The 22,299-nt window shown below is 38.7% G+C and overlaps 1 protein-coding gene across 1 annotated transcript; it reads right to left on the bottom strand.

The window, feature by feature from the left end:
* Window positions 1-922: 922 nt before the first annotated feature.
* On the bottom strand, window positions 923-18,750 carry rspo1 (R-spondin 1). The gene is made up of 6 exons (XM_085471909.1): window positions 18,348-18,750; window positions 12,329-12,990; window positions 10,178-10,372; window positions 7,778-7,921; window positions 6,959-7,183; window positions 923-3,020 (listed from the first exon to the last, which is right to left on the bottom strand). Exons 2-6 carry the CDS (start codon window positions 12,423-12,425, stop codon window positions 2,848-2,850), a joined length of 834 nt encoding a protein of 277 aa, XP_085328035.1. The 5' UTR covers window positions 12,426-12,990; window positions 18,348-18,750; the 3' UTR covers window positions 923-2,847.
* Between the last annotated feature and the right edge of the window lie 3,549 nt (window positions 18,751-22,299).

The raw sequence follows: 22,299 nt of genomic DNA, 5'->3' as shown, positions 1-22,299 counted from the left end.
CCACAAAATCAGAGGCAAGTTGATATTTTGTTTATCCTGTTCCTTCTGAATAAGCTTGACTAAGCTTGAGATTTGTACATAAGTAGTACTTTAACTAAGTTAGGCTGACTGTGTTTCTTTCTGGAAGTGAAAAAAAGACTAAAAGAAAGGAAATAAGACCACCTTGCAAAAAGGAATGAATTCATTCAAGTATACGCATAGTACTTGTTTTTACTGTAAACCCCACAGCAGCAATTATTTGTCATTTATTGACAAAATAATAAAACAGCCAATCTAAAATCAAACAGACCAGGTGCAACATGAGCGTAGGAGTGATGCTCGTTAGCTTCATCTGAACTTTATTTAGGCTTTCACAGAATAAGCTATACATGATAGTACTAATACTTTTAAATTTGTTGATAAACACAGCTTGACATATTCAGTATCACAACTCATAGTATGAATGAATAATAGAGCGTGTAACTTTCCCCGAAACTAATACCTTGTTTAACAAACAGACCCATGGAAAACACTCCATCTGCAATGTCATAAAGCCAGTTTTTACAGTATACGTTTATAAAATGCTATTATCGTTCTGAAATATGAGCAGTAGGGAACATTATATTTGTGCAAAATCTTCAGACCCTGTTGCAAACATACTGATTAGTGATGATTTGATGGCTTATATAGTAATAATTGGCTTGTATTTACTGCGTATTCAGTATATCACTGTGCATTTACATTTTTTTGCTGTTTTCCACATCCTTTTCCTTCAATCTGTTAGATCAGTATTACCATATACTATATGTGCAAACATCAACAAACCTACAAACAACTAAGTTCTGTCATCAAACCACTTGAATTCGTGCAGGAATGCATATAAACAAACACCCAGACTTCAGTTACAAACAAACAGATGCACACGCATACACACACTTGCACACACATGTAATCGTTTGCCATGCAAATACTCATTTCTGTGCAGAGATATTTTCAGATACAAACATTTTTTTTTCAAAACAAACATTAAGCTATCGAATGACAAAAGTTTGTGACTAAAGACCAGAGGATATAAGATGTGCGCCCAGTAATCCTCCTCTGCATTTTCTTCAGCTTGTTTTGGAACAACGACTCAATTTTTGTACACAACACAGTGGGTTTTAAATCAAACAATAAAGATGCGACTGGGGTACAGACTTTCAGCGTTAATTCAAGACATTTGACAGAAAAAAATGTATTAACCGTTTAGGAGTTTAAGATGTTTTATACACAGTCCCCAATTTTCAGAGTATTGATTGACTAGCAGTTTTATGGCCAGGTGAGGCCTATTCTCTCAATATTACACAGCAAATTAAACAGATCAATGATCTGAATTTGAATCTAAGGGTTGTGTGTATATCTTCAAAACTCTCAATATGAAGTCCAAATGAAAGTAAAGGAGGCCATCATCAGGCTGAAAACCCAAAAAAACCTACTAGAGAGATAGTCTTAAAAAAGAATGAATGGACCAACCAGCAAGTAGTTTTATCATTGTCAAGGTCTACAATCAAGAGATGCCTCAAGACTAAATACACTCAAGAGTAAATACAGAGGGTTTACAACAAGGTGCAAATCACTGGTTACGCCCAAGAACCAGAAGGTCAGATTAGATCAGCCTTTGCTAGAAAACATCTAAAAGAGCCTGCCTCCTTAGCTAATTCTAAAGAGTACAGGGCTATAGTCTGCGCTCAGATCCAGCCGAAAGCTGCAAAACCGATCTGGTGCTTCACAGTCCAGATGGATTAGGATCCACAGCACTACTACAGAAGAAACCCAGTAATTTTTCAAGGTAAAGAAATGGGATATTCTTCAGTAGCCAGGTTAATCATGTGATCTTGAAGTCAATAAAGAATGAATTTCAGTTAATGGAGACAAAACTGAAGGCAGAGAGACTGACAAGCAAGGGCATATTGAAAGTGACTACAATCACTAAAGGACTAATGGAGAATCTAAAGGAAACACAACATTTGCTAATTCATTGACTGTAAAGGTTAAAAAAAAAAAAGCATGAAAAAGAATCTTTCATCTAAATTATGGCTGAATTTGAGCCTTTTAAAATGGGGGGACTATGTATAAAAAAATGGCTGTAATTCCAAAAAGTAAATGCAATACTTTTATGAAACCTCCTGAATCAGAGCTCAAAGATCATGTAGTTTTTACTTGATTTAAAATCTGCTGTTGTGGTCTACAGATGACATGCTACAAAAAATGTGTTTGTCCAACAAATTATGAGCCTAACTGTATAGAAGACTTCTGTCCTCAGCAACCACAAGTGATTTCCAGTGCCTTTCTTTCTGTTTCCTTTCACAATAGGAAATAAAGGTACCAATACATAATACTTTCTTTGTCTTTACATCACAGACAGTGACAGTTGAGAAAATCCATCTGCCACCTCTTACAAACATGAAAACAAATGGAGAACAGACGGTAATTAAAATCAGACTGGAACAAAATACATCATGGACCAGAGGAGATTTCGGCATCCCTTCATTCATAATCAGGCTTGAATGCTGCATTTAAAACACATGGTCTGGTCTTAGTTTAAGAGTGGTCAGTTCATCACACAAATCAAGTCCAACCATAGTCTTCATTTTGGCTTTGCTGTCCAACATTAGGACAGCATGTCTCTTCCAGATATGGTGAGCTATTCAAAAAGCTTCAGGGAATCTTTTGTGTTTCAGCAAACCTCCAGTTCTCTCTGCATCTTCTACAATGCAGCATAGCAGCATTAATCCCTTCCTTCAACATCAATCTGTGTCTGTGGCTGACACTGCTGGGCGAGGCATTGTCTCTGGTTTTCTCTCAGCCTCATCCAGCAGGCGTCAGCGCTTAGGTGACAGAGCTGGTTGTGATGCTGGGAGCAGTGGTCGTCCTGCTCTGGCCTTTTCTCCGCTTTCCTCCTCCTCCTCCTCCTCCTCCTCGACTATCTTGTCCTCGCCCACGTGCGTTCTCCCTTTCTCTCCTGTTTGTATCGTCTTGTCGGTCTCCTTTACTCTTCCTCTCTGAAAAAAAAAAGAATGTATAAGGAAAAAAATTGGGGTTATACTACACATTACTGTATTTCTTATATAAAAGGCATCTGCCCCAACAAAATGTTGCACATAGAAATACTCCTGCTTGGCTAAAAACCTCCTGAGGGGTTGTGTTATGCATCAGAACTTTTAATACAGGCTACCAGACATAAACCATAGTCAAGAAATCCCAAACAACAAAAGCTAAAATAATGTTATGTTTAGCCATGGTGACAGTATATGTATAGCAGCAATTACCGCACAACATGCAGCCAGCAAAAAATAACACATCTAAACATTTGGAGCCAGTTTGTCCACGACTGGACTGAAATAACCCAACAGCTGTTGAATCAGTCTCATGTCTTCAGTTCACGGCCAGAGGAGGTAGAATGCAAATCCCTTTAGAGTCTCCCTGACTTCTGTGGCATCACCTTTCACCTTTGTTGTTTTCAGTAAAATATCTTCATAACTATCGCACCTGTTGCCTGGAAACTTGATACAGACACCTGTATTCCCATGCAGACGGGTTGTCACAGTGATACTCCCTTTACTTTTTTATCTCCAATGCAGTCGGGTCCCAATAAAAAACTGTGTAACACCAGCAGAAAATGGTAATCGTAATTAATATTGGATCTACTAACACCTGCATATTGATATTTTCATAGCATAGCGCCAAGCGCTGCAGTACCTAAGTACATTCTCACAAAGGTGTCATCCACACGCTAAGCTCTCAGTCTGTTTAATTTCTCTTTCAGCAACCCACTCCCTTGTCCCACTTGACATACACTCAAACCTCCCCGTTAGTACTCTTGCATTAAAATTCACAGCAGTCACACATTTTAAGAGCATAATTGCTCTCTAAATGCAAACATCCATCATTGTGTGGTTCATTTCCACACTAAACCTGTTCATAAAAGTGAAGGGCTTAGATCGGCTGGTGATTTTAAATTACAGCACACGTACTGACTGTAAGAGCGGAAGGGACAGACAAGTGACAATTTGCTGTCACATAAATCACATCTGGCTTAATGAGTTAAACATCGTCAAGGACCCAGTAATGGCCCACAATGATATGAAGAGCTGCCGGAAAGTGCAAATGGACACGAGGCTTGTGTCTAGTGTCAGGTTTCAGTTTAACTTTGTCAACTTTAACTTTGTCAACTATTGTTTAGGCAGCACTGAAAACTATTTGATTTTGTATATACGAGGGAGCATAGTTACGCTGGAGTGTGTTTGTTATAAAGTTGTGTGTTGAGACTCTCTGCACATCCGGAAAGCTGAGAGGACACGTGCCAAGGGCTGGACAGTGTTCACTGCACGGCTGACAAACTCAGAGCTTATGGCGCCACCATGTTTGTCTGCTGCTATGCAGTAGTAACTTTATGTCTGTGTTTATCTCCCTACCAGCACTTTTAAATTTGTCACCCATTCAATTATGTTCAAATTGAAAGAAAAGAAAAAAAAAACTCAAGCCATGATATTTCACAAACTTGAAAAAGAGCAGAATTCTACAGTGAAATTCAGTACATGGGCGTGACGTAATTTTGATGTGAATGTGAACAAACCTAACACAATAACATTTATCCACCACTGACCCATGCATGTCACAGTTACTTTAGTCTGAACTGTAAACGAGAAGGCTCAGTCCCACACAGTAGTGCACAAACAGGAATAACATGTCTTTTTTTGGAGCTATTAGTGCCAAAAGTGGTGGAAACTTCACTAAGATCTCATTTGTTTAGTTGACTTAAATTACATAAGATGAGTTTGTCCAGCTTGTTCATCATTTGTCTTGAATGAATAAACATATTTCTAGACTTTTATAGAAACTATTAAAATAAACACTTAATATTGAGAAGTAACAGATTCGCTTTAAATCACTGAGACACAATGAAAGAGAATGGCATTAAGTAAGGGTCTTCAATCACACACTGCAGCCTCTGAGATGATGTGCTTACTGTGTAAGGACTTAATTGCTTCTCTAACAAATCACTAATGGAGCCAAGAAAGGCGGACTCCATCAGTTTATGACAGCTCTGATTGCAGCTCCTCTTCATCCAAGCTAAACAATTTTGCCTGACAAATGAAATAACACATCCAGAAAATTTTGTTTTCGCGTGAGACCTTTTTGTGGAGCTTCAGGAAAAGGGTGGAAAAAAAATCGCAGCCAAATCAACACAAAGCGTGAGATCTGCAGACCACTAAATCACTAATGTTATACAAGGTCTGCCCCCTGTGTTTTATATAGCCAGTTGCCAGCCAACTCCCACCCCACAGATAAATCCACAGCTGCGCTCTTTTTGCGGAGTTTACCCACATAAACTAGTTCATTGGAGTCGTGGTACCATCACGCATGAATGATCTCACAGAGGGAAACTCATCCCTGTACGTTTTAGCACCAATAAGCGTCTTCAGTTTATACACGTTTACCTATTTAACAGTAGCTTACTCAATGTGAACGATCACATCCACAAAGCTTCCACAACTCATCTCCTCAGATCAAACCTAACACACCCTTTGCTTAAAATTCGACAATCTACATAGCAGTTGTTTTTATAATATTTCACTGTTCAGTATTATTCTGAACCAAAGGCTGAATTTTTGTTCCAGGATGCTGGCCCCACACAGAGCAAATCTGCCACTCGTTTGTCAAACTGCGCTGTAACAGCCTGTCCAGTGAAGCGGCCCCTCCTCACTGAGCAGTTACGAGCCATGCCAACCTCTCTCATTTCCCATTACCGCAGATCTATGGGAAAGTGTCAGATCATGTTCTGTTTTTTAGACTCAGACCCCTGGAGAAGAAGAGAATGATACCAGAGTATGTAAGCCTCCACCATGTTTACTCACATATATCAAGCCATGTCATCTGTTACGTGTTGCAACATCTGTACTGTGGCCAATTAATATTGTTATGCAATGCTGCTGCTGTGCCCGAAATCCCCAAAGCGTGCCACCGAAAAATAAAGACCTTAAATACCTTAAATACTCCTCATTAACAGTTCTCTAAGTCTTGTAAATAAGTTTACAGTTGAAAATTGGCATATTATGCAAAGCAGATTAATATGGGGGTATTTAAAGACAAAGAAACTTTCTAACAACATTTCATTAGCAATAACTCCTTTGCACCTAAAGAGACCAGAGCCGATGATATGAATCAGGAACAGGGTTAAACCCATCCACTTATTTTCCTGTCGTTTGCAAGCTTTATCACCCCCAGAATTGCTGCTGATACTTATTTATTTGTTTGACTAAGAAGCAAAATATTTAAATGTAAAATAAGCCTTATTTCTGTTTTTGTTGCATTTTTGTATTTAGTATGCTCAGGATGCTTGACTCAACTGAACAGACCGGTCGTTTAATAGCCGTAGCAGCAAATAAGCCCAAGAGCACTTAATAAGATGTTATGAAAACTGATAATGACCACTAACTGGTGACAATGATAGTTCACCCACTGGAGAGCAAGCTGCTATGTGGATGAAAAGACCTCAAGCAAACATGTCATGGGCATGTAAACCTCGCGCTTCAGCAGTCCTCAGAACAAATAGCTCTTTCTAGCTCTGATCCTTATCCAGCTTTGCAGTGTGTAATGTCCGCCCTTCATCTGCTTGGCTCGCAGATGAAGTTTATTGTTTACATGCAGAAAAGTCAAGAAATTCTGTGTTCTGCTGTGGACTCTGCCAAACCAAACCCAATCAACACGCTGCGGGTCACAGACACACTGGCGAGAACGCAGGCCTTTGAATGTCGAGTACTGGTTCCATCAATCATCATACTGACTAAGAAGGAATTGCATAAAATACATGCAGTATAATACAAAATACATTGCCTCTTAACATGTTATCTAAGCCCATAAACATTTTAGTATTTGACATTTATTAAGGGTTTCATCTTCAATCCGTTTGTTCGGTGCGTGTGTATTTGGTTTTTACCCCTCACACACGGCGTTTTGGTCACGACACACTTCCTCCTCTCTGTCTCGGCAGCACAGGTCTGCGAGGGTACAAAAGCAGGGGAGGTATCCGGACTGTGAACCTGCGGAAGGGGCACACGAACCCGGGACTGCGTGCCTTTCCTAAATCCGCATGTTTTGTTTTTCTTCATACAGGAACCCCATTGGCTCCACTCACCCAGTTCACACTCTGAGGCACGTTGACCTGGAATGAAAAATAAATAAATAAATAAGTACATAAAAATGTGGAAACCACTAAGGTACTGAGTAAATGGTTCACAGCTCACATTTGTTTCACAGCCTCTCAGCAGTTTTAACTGAGGATAATGAGTTTAAGTAAATCTGAAAACAATTTTTGCTTGTTTGATCTCTGATGAGAGAAGGACAGATAGATGAAGCTGAAGGAACCTGAAAATGTAGCAAACTGTACAGCATAAAGTGCATGTAACAAAGTCTCGTTTTAGGGGCCCATTCAGTATATTCACTGTGGATGAGCAAGGCTAATTTAAAAGAACAAAAAGGCAGCTTAAGACTCCAGGTCTCTGGAAAACTGTGCCAAGATGTCTGGAGAGCTTTGAGTTTCCTTTGTGTTTTCTAACTTATGACAGAATCATTTTCACAAGAAATAAAACAACAAAAAGGGTCAGCCCAAGAGTTTGCTTTTTTTGTAAGAGTTCGCTTCGCTTTTCCAGACCCGAACATAGATGACTGATGAAATTAAGTGATAAGTAAAGTTTATAGATTCCAGCAAATCACTGTGAGTTGGTAAGCAGTAAATATAAAGAAAAAGACCACTCACCGACACACTCCATGGTCTCATTGACGGTGCGTTGGCCTGGAGGGCAGCTGACATAACATCTCCCACTGTGTGAATACAAGCCCTCCTTACATTTTGTGCAAAAATTGCGATTGAAACACGCTTCACAATTGTCTATTTTACATTCTGCAAAACACAGGGAGACAAAAAAAAAGGAGTAAGTATTCTGTCAGTTTAAAGTCACGTTGAGACTGGAGACTGTGTTATTATTTTGCCTTCAAATTTTTGGTATTGGTCTGAAACCTTTCTGAGGTTAACGTAGAAATAATAATATGGAATATTCATTGTTCTCATTCATGGTTGTGAAGACTGAGGACAAGGGGAACTTAAATTTTATTTCCTCTGAGAGATTTATTAGTGATGGGGTCTTTTAAGGGGGAGTAATCCCTCTAAAAACACATGCACCACAGTCCTTGTTTTTTTGGAAACGGGGTGTGAATGAGTATAGCCAGAAGTCTATCCCTTCACTAACTTTTGGAAAAGTGGGTTTCTCCACACCTTAGTCTCATTAAATCTCTGACTCAAACAACCAACTTCTTGAAATTTGGATAATGAGAACCATAAAAGGATAAAAACCAGACATCGTAAAGGACTCCCAAAAGCTCAAGCTCCATCATGAAAGGCATTTCCTTATTCATTATATCTGAGAAAAACAGTGGAGGCAGGTGAAAATATCTCAGTATAGGAAATATATTTATAGCTATAGTTGATGTAATAGCATGTTAAGAATGTCTACTCTGCAGCTCTGGTCTGATACCAAGATCCAAAATGATAAAACGTCGAATCCCTCAGTGGGATTCTTCCGTCTCCCGATTACTATTTTCAAACTCTTGACAGCTAAATTTGACCGTCCTGACGTTTGTAGCCTTATAATGTAAGACATGTGTTTGTAACAAGACATTGTGGAATGGTATGTATAAAGTTAGATGATTGGATAATGACCCAGGTTAGTCACCGAGGGCCTCAGAAAAGAATTCAGCAGCCTTCTGCAGCAAACTGGGACGGTGAATGAATGCCGCATTGAGAAAAACAGTTATAAATGAGATTCCATTTGTTGCAATCTACTAAAAACACACAACTGTGTCATTAGCACTGATAAAACAAACTTTACATACATCTGAAATAACCAGTTGTGAAAAAGTTACATCTTTATAATCAGAATTATAGGCTTTATCTGCTTTTGGTTTATGAAATCATTATTTAGCCCTTGTTGACAGATACTAAGTGTTGTAAAAACGGGCAGTCAAGAACACTAAACTCAAAGCAATCACTGTCACTAAAGCAATGAATATCATTAAATATGGTAATGACCAAACAACAAAGCAGCCCTCATTATATTTACCTTAAACAATCTTTCAAATGTTGCTGAGCAAAGAATAATCACAAGTGATTTAGTGCACACTCACATTCAAAGGAACCCTTTAACGCAGTTACTTAGTAAACAGGCGTGTATGCAGACCGTACTGTGCGTGATACATTAAGGTTCCATCAGAATAACAAGTGTGTAAAAGGGAAACCGAGACTATCACGACTGTGGCCTGGCATGAACTCTGCACATGAAGGCTAAATAAAAAACACAGACATCCTCTTAAAAAACAGACAAACAACAATGCATTACGAATGTTTTGGTTGGGATTTTTTTCCAGTCTTGTTTTCTGCCCACACATAAGAGGAAACAGACAACAGGCGGAGTTGCTGAAACTGCCTCTTAAAAGTATGTAATGTCAGTTTGTTAAGTACTGTGAATGTGACCGTGCTTTTGTCCATATTCCAAATGAGCCAAACCTGTCTGTAACCATAATAAGAACTATTTCAATTAAAACTACTGACATTCATTCTGATTAGGAAATAATTTGCTTTAGTTCATATTTTTCGTGCCCTTTTCCCATGAAAACAAGAAGCAACAGATGATTTAATCACCAAGTGGCTACTTCTATTATTACTCTCGCCTTTTTTGTAACGTGCATTATGTAATGAGGCGCTATATGGTATTCGGTCACAAACAGGATCACATAAGACAACATCAAAATCACATAAACTGCAAAAATATGCAGAAATAGAGGGTGTCTATTATAGCAATAATAGTTTGACTTTGTTAGATTCACAAAGGGATTTAGAAAAAAGGTAAAACAATCAAATAAGATACACAAGACAAAACTTAAACAGGTGAAGATGAACCGAGGATAAACACTTCTGCATGCTTGTTCTGAAACCAGATGTGTGGAGTATCACAGAGTAAAGAGTTAGCTGGATCTTTTTACATATTTGCAAGATTCCATATGTGTATCTACAAAGTTAAAGCGCCTGCTGGCATCCTGTTGATATATCACTAACACTTGCATCATTCTGTGGTCAAGAGGGTACAACACAATTAGAACTCACGGGTGCATCGATTGTTGCCTTCGGGGTTCCTCATGCCAAAGTATCCCATGGGGCAGGAGGCAAGGCACACGCCTATCTGACGGATGTCATTGCGCTCCAGGAAGATGAAGAGCTTGGGCTTGCATTTAATGCAGCCGTTATACTCAGAACATCGGTCACAGCCTTTGGGGCAAGACGGGGGCCCCTCAGTGCTGACTGTGGAAACATAAGGTAAACAATGAGAAAGAAAAGGCCACACTGAGGTAGGTAACAGCATGGTCCACCGATGGGAAAAAAATAACATAAATTGTTTCCAGCCACATATGAATTTTAATGAGGAAATAAAAAAGGTCCAATAGTCAACAACCTGCCTAGTAGAAAAACATCAGGAATTGCAATATTTTTTTGGCGTCGTCACCAGTCATAAACATGCAAACATTTAATATTCCAACAAACAAGGGTTTAAGCTTAATTTAAGGGGGGTTTGGCCAGACATGAGTGGTTACTCAGTGTTTACTTCCAACTGCTTGTCAGAGATGCTTAACAGATTTTAACTTGGAGAAAGCCAGGTAACTGCGGCTGACAGTCAGGACCAAGAGCCTCTCAGATTCAGCCAACTGTCACTGGGTCCGGGCAGAAATGCTACGGTGACCGACATGTCCGAAATATAGTTGGTGAATGTGTTGAACGAGTGAGGAATTTTAGCATTGCAATGCATTTACATTTCCTTTAATCTAATCCCAGACTTGGACATGAGTCCAGTTGCCTCACTCTCCAAAAAGGCACAACCTGCAATCTAAATCAATTTTGGGTAAATTGTGTAAAAGTGCACATCATTTTTGAAGAACCATTCTAAGACAAAAACAACAGTCGCCTGAGTTGATTTACTGTCGTTTACTTTCAGCTAAAAATACACACAATCTTACACAGCCTGACCTCCCGCCTCCCTGACATAACTCGTCCGATAAAAGTATTAAACGTGTTTTTCTATGAACAGATTAGTCTATCATTATCCAGTTACCGCCAAGTCTTATTGTTATGACTAGTAACTATAAAAGTAGCTTGGGTGTCATCTTTAGCAACAGTAAATGATATAAGTTCAAGAACTTTTTTTGGCAAACAGTGTAGAGAGTTTGTGCTCTCAGTATGTTAAAATTGACCAGTCTGCTTTGATTAGTCAAGTCTGCACGATACTAAATCCTTTCAAAGAAGAAAAACAAACAGCCCTAAGGCAGCAGAACAAGTCGCTCTCTCCTTTGTTTATTATCATTTTCTTGTTGTGGGGGATGGATGAAAAAAAAATGAACATCATTAAATCAAATAACTAAAGAAGAAGCGCAAGTTGCAAACGTTTATTTAGTATCTAGAGGGAATAAGACTGTCGCAGTCTGCATGGCACTCGTGTATATGGCGAGTGACCTCAATCCTTCTGTCCAAATTAGATGAACTGCAACGACGTCACTGTCTACATATACATCAGCGGACTTAACACAAACTGACACAAACAATAGCTATTCCTTCCCAGTATGTGTGATTTTAATAATGCCACATCTGTTATTGTGGATAATCTTGGTATTATATGAATTCTGGTTCAGGAAGGTTGGGGTTAGCTTGGCATTGGCTGAAAGCTCCTTGTGTGTAAGGGAAGAATTATTTCAAAGCTGACAGTAATACCAGATCTGAGGCTCTGAAGCCAGAGATATACTGCGAGCCGACCTGAACACTGTCTTTGCGGTTGCGTGAGGTTAGAAAAATGCTTACAACAATATCGGCAGCATGGTCCAATTGAGAGCTAGAACTGTCAGGTACTCATTCCATTATGTGCCCACGGAGCCAGACACGAAGAGAGCGATGGCTTTGAGAGGGAATCCATCAAAAACCCCTTTATAAACAACCCTAATACCCAGAAAAGCTTCACATAAACTGAGAGAGGCATAATCTTAAAAAGAGGAAGAAACACGAGCCATTCTGGGGAAGCACTGCACCGAACATAACCCACCTAGGAAAAACAAATAGGAATGATGAGAAAATAAACAAAACGTTATCTTTACTTTGCTTGTTAAATGTTTATAAGGCGTCCACCACAGTGACTCAGACCACAGAAACGAGAAGCAGCAGTGCTGCTACGAAAGAAAAAGGAAATCAAAACAAACTGACAAAGTGAGAACTCACCACGTCTATGCCGTCTCGCCTTGGAGAGCTTCAGAACATCACTGTGACCCATGGAGCTGAGAAAGACCATTGCCAGCGCCACCAGTCCCAGCTGCATAGTCTCTGTTGCCTTCCAGGCTATGCAGGGTCCCCCCCCTGCGACGAGATGGATCAGGTGGGGGGGCCACCTTCCTATGCGGGACAGGTGGATGCTTATCTTACTGGGATAGATGATCCCTCCTTTCTCTTGTAGTACTGCACTTCTTCTCTGTGTGTCTGTCCCTCCTCCCCAGTCTCTCTGTATCGTTCACTCTAGTGGCTGACACATCTAGAAGTCTGTGTAGTGGTGTGTGATGCCGCAGTTGCTTGTCCAAATGTCCCCGCGGCACAACAAGCCATCACACTGGTGTTGGTTGCACTGGCAAGGCAGTAAAAAGGGCACAGCTGTTGATGAGGGAGGCGAGGTCACGGGGTTGTGCAGAGACTGAAGAAGAGCAGAGTGATGGAGTTCAACAGGGTCATCACAGGAAGCTTGGGCTGAGCTTTCGATCTGTAACAGCGGATCTGCTGTTTAAGGCGGGTTTATGGTCAGTTACTGAACAACTAAATGGTTGCAGAGTGACAAAAGAAGACTGGCTGATTATGACTACAGCTGAATAAAGATTTGCTGGTATTAGAGCGTGCTGAAAAAAAAGAAGACAGAAACATGTTGAGGAACTGGACTGTTTCTAGATACAGATAGATACTAGTTGTTGAAGAAATGGTAAATCAATATTTTAACACTTTAACTCAAAACCCTTTTCATGTCTCTAAGATGAATATAAAGCTAAAGCCAGTGGTTTAATTGGCTCGATCAAAAGGTGAAAAGGTCACTCGTACAATGTCATGTCACTTAATCACTATAAATCTGCGGTATAAAAATGAGAAACTGCAGTCTTTTGCATCCAACCAGCTATCCTACCTCCCGTTTAACTTAACCTCTTAGGTTTTGCAAGTTGCCTATCTTAAGGGTTATAAAAGAACACTAGGAGTTTAAGTGCCTAGTCAGGAAATTGCCCCTACCCCACTTAACCGCTCATAAAACTGCAAATAACACTAAGTTAATATTCAATTTTTGCCTTTTTATCCACCCTTTATGCCAAGCTAAGACAGCCAGTTGGTGACTACATCTTCATTGCTCACATAGCAGAATAGCAGGAAAGCCAATATTTAAGTTTCATATTTTCCAAAATCTCACTTGCTTTATTATGTTTCCCAGCAATATGAGAAAAGCTTGCTATCACTGCATTTATATGCACAAACCAGCAACATTGAACAACAAAGATGTTTTAGTTGGCCCAAACAGCATTCGCTGCAGTGTGATGCATACTTTTTCTCTTTAACATTAGTGGTTTCTGTAATTTGAGGAACTAAAGCCATAACTGGATAAATCAAATGATCAGTCGTACAAAAAGGAAACCAAATCCCACAAAACAAACATAGACTTGGATAACAAATTGAACATGTTTATCCTTTGGAAATACAGTGAAGTAAGTTTCTTCTGAGAAACGCACCACACAGTCAGACTGAAGGCCTTTGTCATATTTGGTGCTGAGATCTTTTTTCGATAGTGTCATGTGCTGCCTGTATTTACAGCTCTTGTGTGAAGAGGACACACAGAACATGTTAGCATCGGAACAATGGGAGGTCCTCCCTCGCAGCTCAATAAAGAAAAATAGGACCATATTTGGGTGTTGAGTCGGTTGTGGCTCTGAATCACACAAAGGACAACGCCATTTGGTGTGTTTAAACATTCCAGGAGGCAACATTGCACTCGTTGCTAAAATACAAATCAAAAGGGATGAAATAATTTCGTCCCTTTCGATAATTTCACAAGATTTATTTTAGGTGGCCGGAGACGAAAACATTTTGATCATGCACATCGAACTTACAGCTATAGTTTTACAGTTTCTAAATGTCATATCATTTTTTGTAGTTTGTTTCATTTCAAACTAATGAACACAAGCAACTGAAAATGTAGTACTGAAGTTATTTACACAACTATACGAAAGAAAGGAGAGTCACTAAGAACAAACTGAAACTACCACTACTAATTTACTGCTTAGTTTAATAGAGTTGCTGTTAGTTATCTCACAAAATTTGTCATTTCTAATAATTAGTATTGAAAAGAGGAAACTACTTTAGTAGACATTAAAATTTGATAGTATTATTTCAGGATAGGGCTGGGCCAATGGGGCTTCTGGGCACATGCCTAGGGCACTATGTACAGTTAGAGGCCCATCCAAGAGAGAAATGAGAAAAAAATTACCAGGAATGTTTTCTCTTAACGCTTACTCTCATAAAGACAACTTTTAATGGCCTCCCCTGTACCTTTAATGATGAGTTTTTACCCCTCAGTATGTATCAATAAAGGTGTGGCTCTGTGACTATTACGATAGTTTCTGGGGGTTTTCTCAAGTACAGCTGCACAGGCAAAAATAACCGAACAATGAACGTTCCGTCATTTGTCATTCCGTCAACGGCATAAGAAGGCCTGAAATATGACAAAACCCCTTCAGTTTAGAAAAGAGCTTCAAGGGTTACTGCTACAACTACACATGTTTCTTTTCTTAGCTATTTATTAATGAGTGACTTATGTATATATATATATGTATATATTGTACTATTCTTAGTTAGCGTATTGTCTGTCTTGTTAATGTTGGTTTATAATGGAGCACTGTAACAAAAAATAATTTCCCCCAGGGATCAATAAAGTATTCTGATTCTGATTCTGATTTAAGAAAATGATAATTGGTAGATGTCCGTAGATTTTATCTGCATCTTTCTCCCCTATCCTTTAAGGCTAGCAGACTCTCCCAAACTCAGCTAGCTAGTGGATACAGCACTTCCAAACTAAATGAAATGGACATCAAAGCAAAAAAAAATTTAAAAATTCAATTTTTGTTCAGGCAATTCAACATGAAAACACTGCAGTTAACTTTAAAGTTGTTGAGACATTCAGTAAGATGCCCTGCAAGCTGGAAATTAGTCGTAGCAGTGTAGCTCATAATAAAACTTTGGTTGAAGGGGGCAGGCTGCCATCACCCGTGGAGGCCTAGCTGAACCTAACAACAAAATATCCAAATAACCAGTAAACAGTTCTATTTTGGGTTTTTTAACATGGAAACCAAAAAGTTTATTCCCTTTCTAAATTAACGCATCCCAAAAGTGCTTTTCCTGAGAAAAGCTTAGACTAATTCATTATTTTTTTCAATACTCATCCAGGAGTGGGGCTGTGGCGAGAGTCACCGAAAGGAGGGGGAGATAACAGACAGACAGGAAAACAGACAGACAGGGAGAGAGAGAATGAGAGATAAAGAAGATAGTAGCAGTTTTGTTCACGAAAACGTACATTAAATACAATATTATTGTTTTAAAAAACACAAAAAAAGCTCTGACTGCTTCATTTTTCGTTTAACTCAAGGTACTTCAAAGAAATGTATTTTGATGGTTACTTAAAGTACAGTAAGTACAGTACTATTAAGTGTACATGTATGTCCACACTCCTGCATGATAAACCTCATTACTGAAGAAAGAAAAAAAACACAAAACTGGTCATCAAAACAAGCTGGTTAGGGTCCACCAAACATTTGTGCCACGGAATCTGCAACTTGTTGATCTGGGCACGAGACATGGGTTTCCTAAATGGGGAAAATGTTGAAAGTCTCCCTAAGTTTATTTAATTCTTCATTCTTAATGACTCACTATCTCATTGACACATCTCAGCTAAAGCATTATTTCCAGGAAAGAGCCAAAATTGTGGCTTGCAGCCAGTCTTCCACCACACCTGTTTGTTGGGTTTGAGAGTGGTGACTGGAGGACATGCTAAGACTGGATCAACTCAAGACATGTGCCAGAGACTCTTTCACCCAGCACTCCCACAACTGTCAAAAGCCTAACTCATCCCACTCCATATGTGCTCTCACATGCTGCAGAGATAAGAGGAAACACTGGGCTACAGAGCACATCAATCAGGAAAAGGTCTTTGCTGCCACTTTTAACATGCCACATCACAATCAGTCATTTCTCTAGGAAAGTCTGGCACTTCAGCTTTAATAGTTCTCTGAAGCTGCTTCCTCGTCCATTTAACAGTCTGTCTTTACCCAACAATAGCCACAATCAAATGAGCACAATGGAACTAAGCCCAGCTCATCAAATAGTCAGGAGATTAAATTGCCTCCTAAGTTTGATCTATCAATTATTCAAATACTGAAAGGAAGCTCTCACACTGGGAATTTATTGAACTCGAGAAGGTGCCACAACTCTGAGCTCAGAGTTGCAAGTGCCTGTAACTCAACCTCAGAGCTGAACAATGATCATCTGTAGGTAAAATGTGTGCCAGAATTCCTCAATTACACAGAGACTTGCTGAAAGGGTTATAGAACAACGGCGATAGCGGAATTGTAAATCTAAAACATAGAAGGCGATAAACTAAAGAGGCAGCGATTACAGATTTTATTTAATCAGCTTTTTCCCTTCATGAAAATAGGAAAAAATGTTAGAGGCACATTTTACCATTTACAACTAATTTACAGTAATCTGAAAACCTTCGATTTCAAAATTATTCTAATTTTTGCGTCATAACTTTTGCACTGTCCACTTCCTGCTGTGACAAAACAAATTTCCCACGTGTGGGACTAATAAAGGTTATCTTATCTTATCTTATCTTATTACATAATTTTAACACAGCATCTGCCACACAGACAATAAAAAAAGCAATTAGTGGTGAATTCTGGACTATTTATTTACTTACGCCCCCAAAATGTGGTCGCTCATGAATGCAGGAAACAGTGCAACGGCAATTTGTGGGCGAGTTCAAGCAGTCATACTTCATATTCATTCTAAATTTATTTTGATATTTGTAAAATCCCTGACATGTATAGCCAAGACCTGAGCTTTGAGCTAACCAATTCACATTATCAAATTTGCAACACAAAGGGGAAAATAAGTGTTTACTGAAGCTGAGGCTCTAAAGAGAAACAGAACCAGACTCACAATCACATATACACTGATTCGGTTTTGATTAGGTTTGAATGTATGAATAATAAGTAACCTGTACTCATTCTATAGTATGGCATAACACCTGGCTGCACCAGCAGCACCCACAGAAGCCTCAGCTATTTTGGTAATCACTTCCTCTGTGGCTTAAGGAGTAAAGGGAGTGAGAAGTCAAATATGCAGCAGTTGTAACACACTCAACTCTTAGAGCAGAGCACTCAAAAGTATCTCTGGCATCTTCCCACAATGTAAGCACAAGCAAACTGTCTCTCTTTTTTTTTTTTTTTTTGAAGTTTTCATGTAGGACTCAAGACTGCACAGTTCCAGCAGTCTGAAGGTTTGATTCTGCACAGCTCATTTGGGCACGGTTCAGCTTTTCTGTTATATATTACTGTGATTAATGCTAGCTTTTATTTATTTTGCTGTCCAGCACTTTGTGGCTGCATGTCTGTAAAAGCAGATTTATAAATAAGCTTTACACACTTACTTTCTCTCTGGAGCACCACACATTCTAGTTAAAAGCTATTTGCTGTTCTTCAGCTAGAGTGGTGCTCAGCTGTCAAATCCATAAGTAGATATACAGATTAATACATTTGTGTAATGTAAAAATAGCGTGAGAAAAATAATAATAACCTTCATTATACTCCGGGGTAAATTTTAGTCTTTATATAAAAGTCTCATCATCTCAGTCCATACTGATGTGTCAAGATAGGCGGCATTCCCTCTATTCCATGTGCCACTGAGATAAGATGTATTATATTTAAACTATAATACATCTACACTGGCATTCACAATAGTTTGAAATAAAATAAAAAAAACTCTTAAGTTCTACAACTTCGAAACGTTTGTAAAATTAAATGCTGGCATATAAATGAACCTATATAACACTAATGTGTGATATATACAGGTGTGTATACCCACACGTGTGTCTCTCTGTGTGTGTATGTGTGTGTAATCCTACGACATCGGCAAGTACAAAACGTTGAAAATCAAACAGACTCACCTGCACACCGGAGCCCACGAAAATACTGTTTATGAACGCTCGGGTCTCCGTTTCCTTTTTTATAAGCGAAAATCTGTTAGTGGTTTGGTCACAAAAAACTCCTCCTCCATGAGACCCCCATGCAACTTTTCTGTCATCATTTAAAAAGACATGATTTTTATGATCCGTTAAATGCGATGCAACTGCCTTTAAGGCGGATTTACGCACACGGCAGAAAATGTGCAGAGGATTAAAATTCCATGCCTCCGACAAAAAGGATTTACATTAAAAAAAAGTATACAGTAACACTGTATATATACATATATACTATATTCCGATTAAGTTAGCCACTCTGACTTTTCTAGTGCGCGTGTGTGCACTGGAGCTCCTGCGAGATGCGCGTTTTAAGTCACTTTGAAGCTCGAACTGCATCCAAGTCAGGCAAGTACTTGCAAAGCCGCGATATGTGCATCCAAACCCCAGCACTGCCAGCGGGCATTACAGGCCACACCCCTTACAATTTTACTGAGAAACAAAACCTGCGATAGTGTTGTGTAGGTTAAATGTAGCTGTTTAATGCAAGTTTCCATTTATTTCTGTATTCGATGTTACTGAGAAAGCCTTTTATTTATGACCTTTTATCTGAAATGTAAAATAAGTTCTGTCTTTGATATATATGGTTAAACATAAAATATAAGACAAAGAATATAAAGCATTTTGCTCAAGTTGCTGAATAAGGATGCTTTCAGATGATCTTCAGTACCTCCCACTTAGTTCCATGAAATGTGCCTTTTAGATGAGAATCAGATAACTGATTTCTGTCAGCTGAGTGGAGGAATAAAGTTGTTTTTGATAAGAAAATTATATATGTGTGTGTCTATATAGAGAGACACACACACATATATGTTACTATCAACACAAAATCACTAAACCCATCTACAAATAACAAGTATTAGATATGAGCAGTCCTCGTTTTCTTGCTATCCAACAGGGGGCCATAAACAACAATTCTTGGAGATCAGAGACCAGAATTCCTTGTTTTGAGACTGCAGCGTTTATCAACACTTACTATGTGAACAACTACTGGATAAACATCAGCCACATTCAGTTACCCTCATCTTGCTGAAGGATTTATCATGAGAATTAAGTTACAGTCCAGAGAGTTTGTTTTTTTCAAAGTCACCAAGAAATAAACCCAAACAATATGCGATCACGTCATCATGATGATGGCCAGTGATGTAGACAAAGATATAACATCTGAAACGGATGATACTGTAGGTTAGATATTAAAGCAGTTGATCATATTATTCTGCCAGCTGGTGTTTCGATAGATAGATAGATAGATAGATAGATAGATAGATAGATAGATAGATAGATAGATAGATAGATAGATAGATAGATAGATAGATAGATAGATAGATAGATAGATAGATAGATAGATAATGTAAACAAATCCAAAGAATAAAATGCATCTTATCATATAAACTGTCTAATGCTAGGTACTATTTTACAACAAGAAGATTAGTGACAAGCAGCACTTCTGAATTGGACAGTCAGACTTTATTCTTAAAGTTCTGTAGTGACTTTGACAGGCTGTAAAGTCATGAGGACATCCACTGACTGCCAAGTGATATCCCACAGGAGCACTAAAACAGAGCCAGACAGTCATTATTGTATCAGTTCTAAGATGCTTATGCATGCAAATATTACAAAGTCAACTTTATTAAGGTCATAATTTCTGTCGTAGCTGAAAAGCCAAGGGTAGTTTTGGACAATGCAATACCTCCAGGGTAGACTCCAGAGCAAGCAGTTTAAAGAGAGGGAATTATTAATGACTAATGATAGGTTTATGACTCCAACACTGTGACTGTGCAGAACACTGAGAATGCTGAAAAAGATATACAAGAAAAGTGTTACTATTGTCCCTAAAAATGTAAATCAAAGTGAGATGATGTTAAAACCATTCTGCAAAATGCAGTGATTTATAGGTAGATTATTAATGATCATACAAAAAACAAACAAAACACAGCCTGTTCGAAGTTTCCGGTGGTGTATTTATGTCAAGATACCCTCTATCTATTTATTGTCAGTGTTGTTTTCTTTGTTCAGGCAGTTTCAGGTCTTCAACCTCTATAAAAAGAGTACCTTGATTACATTGCTGTCGCTCAGTCTTTCTCCTCTGCTTTGTGCCTCTGAGTCTAAAGTCTCATTGAGTTTTGAGGCCTCAATTTCACATGTAATCAGTATTTAGTTTTAATGATTAGTAACAACCTAATCCAACCCCGATTGGATATTAATAATGAACCTGTGGAGCTGTGTTAGTTTTGGCAAACCCATCTGACAGTAATGTCTGGCAATTGGAGCAGTTTTAAGAAGACCAAGAAGTTGGGTGGTTGATAAAACCCTTGTCTTTCAGATTGACTGACATATTGTAGTATGTCATTCAAAAACCAAATGCAAAGTCACAGTTGACCAGTCATAAACAGAGTACTATAGGCTGTCAAAGACACACACATAGTGGGGGTGGCTTTCCAGACAAAAGCTAAGGTGATAGACAGATACCTAACTTTCCAAGTCCTACAGGACCCAAGCTCTGACACACTTTTTCATGCAAAAAAAAAGATCTTAGACTTTGACTGCTGGATGTGTCAAAAGTAAATAGACACATGTGCATGTGTGTGTGTGCACACCGTTCACAACTTTAAACTGTCTGAGACTCTTCAGGCCTGCACCAATGTCTGCCAGTCATCAGTGCAAAAACCGTCAGGACCCATGCCAATTCCAAAGTACATACAAACTTACCATATGTGCATTATTCAGCGCTCACATGAACTATTATCACATACTTTAGAAGTTATGGACCAAAATGACAGTTACATATCACAGAAAGAGCTGAGCAATACTTCAGCTATCAAGAAAGAATAACAAGAAAAAGACGGATCAGCAGGAACTCTGAAATATGATGGAAATGCTGTATGAACTTCCAAAGCCAGACTTTTCATCACCAGTCCTTGTACTTGGAAGCTTAAAATCTAAATTAAATATGGTGTATTATTCCAGAGAACATTCAGTACCCACTGTCACCAACTGCCTGAATTCATCAGCATGATGAGTCTTACACTTCTTACAGAGTTTTCTGTTGTTTTAAAAGTGACAAAATTTTGGCTAAAATATTTACGGTTGTGTTAGTTGGCAAATGATCTGATTACTGTAAACAGATTGGCCTTTTCCCAACCTTTAACCATAAAGCTTGTTGCTCAACAAAATGTTCACAGAACAAAATCCAAATTTGCTTTTGCAGACACTCACACCATAGCCTAGAGTAAAGTCATCCCAAATATCTAATTTGGTCCTATCCAGTGGAGAACCACTGCACAAATGCTAAATTTGATCTCAGCATTTTTTTTTACACATGAGACTAAATTGTGAAATGATGTGGCGCTGACTGAGATAAATGTGACTGAATTATTCATGGGCCAGTGATTGAGCAGATGTTGGTCACAGCTGTGCAAAAGACTGATTCAATGACCGTTTCGTTTCTCTTCTTTAAGCAAAAAATATAGGAGTTAAAATAGTATAAGTGACTAATTTCATTGACCCAGCAATTTATTTTCATCACCAAAGGGCCATTAAAAAGCCTGGGAGAACAATAAGGAAATTTAGAATGAAAACACAATTTATGGAAAGCAAAAAAGTGTTTTTGGCGTCAGTCTCTTTGTCTATGTCTCAAGGCTAATTTGACTCCTCTTTTGGACTGTTGTCATTTTTGTGTTTAACAAACAACATAAGACTGAAAAACTATGATTACGGAATTACAAAGTAAAAGGTTTAATTACGGCTGTGAAACCCTATCATAACTTAAGTAAACAAAGAAAGATATCCTGAACCATTGCCTGCTGTTTACTGTAACACTAGGCTTCTTGTCTACTTTGTCATGGTAAAGTGCAGACACAATAATCCCTCCTGGGAAAAC

The sequence above is a fragment of the Copadichromis virginalis genome, linkage group LG11 (genome assembly GCF_057382275.1).
Source record: "Copadichromis virginalis isolate Kocher_CV1m ecotype Utaka linkage group LG11, C_Virginalis_male_GT1.1, whole genome shotgun sequence".
NCBI lineage: Eukaryota > Metazoa > Chordata > Actinopteri > Cichliformes > Cichlidae > Copadichromis > Copadichromis virginalis.
This window is presented reverse-complemented; position numbering and strand designations above follow the sequence as displayed.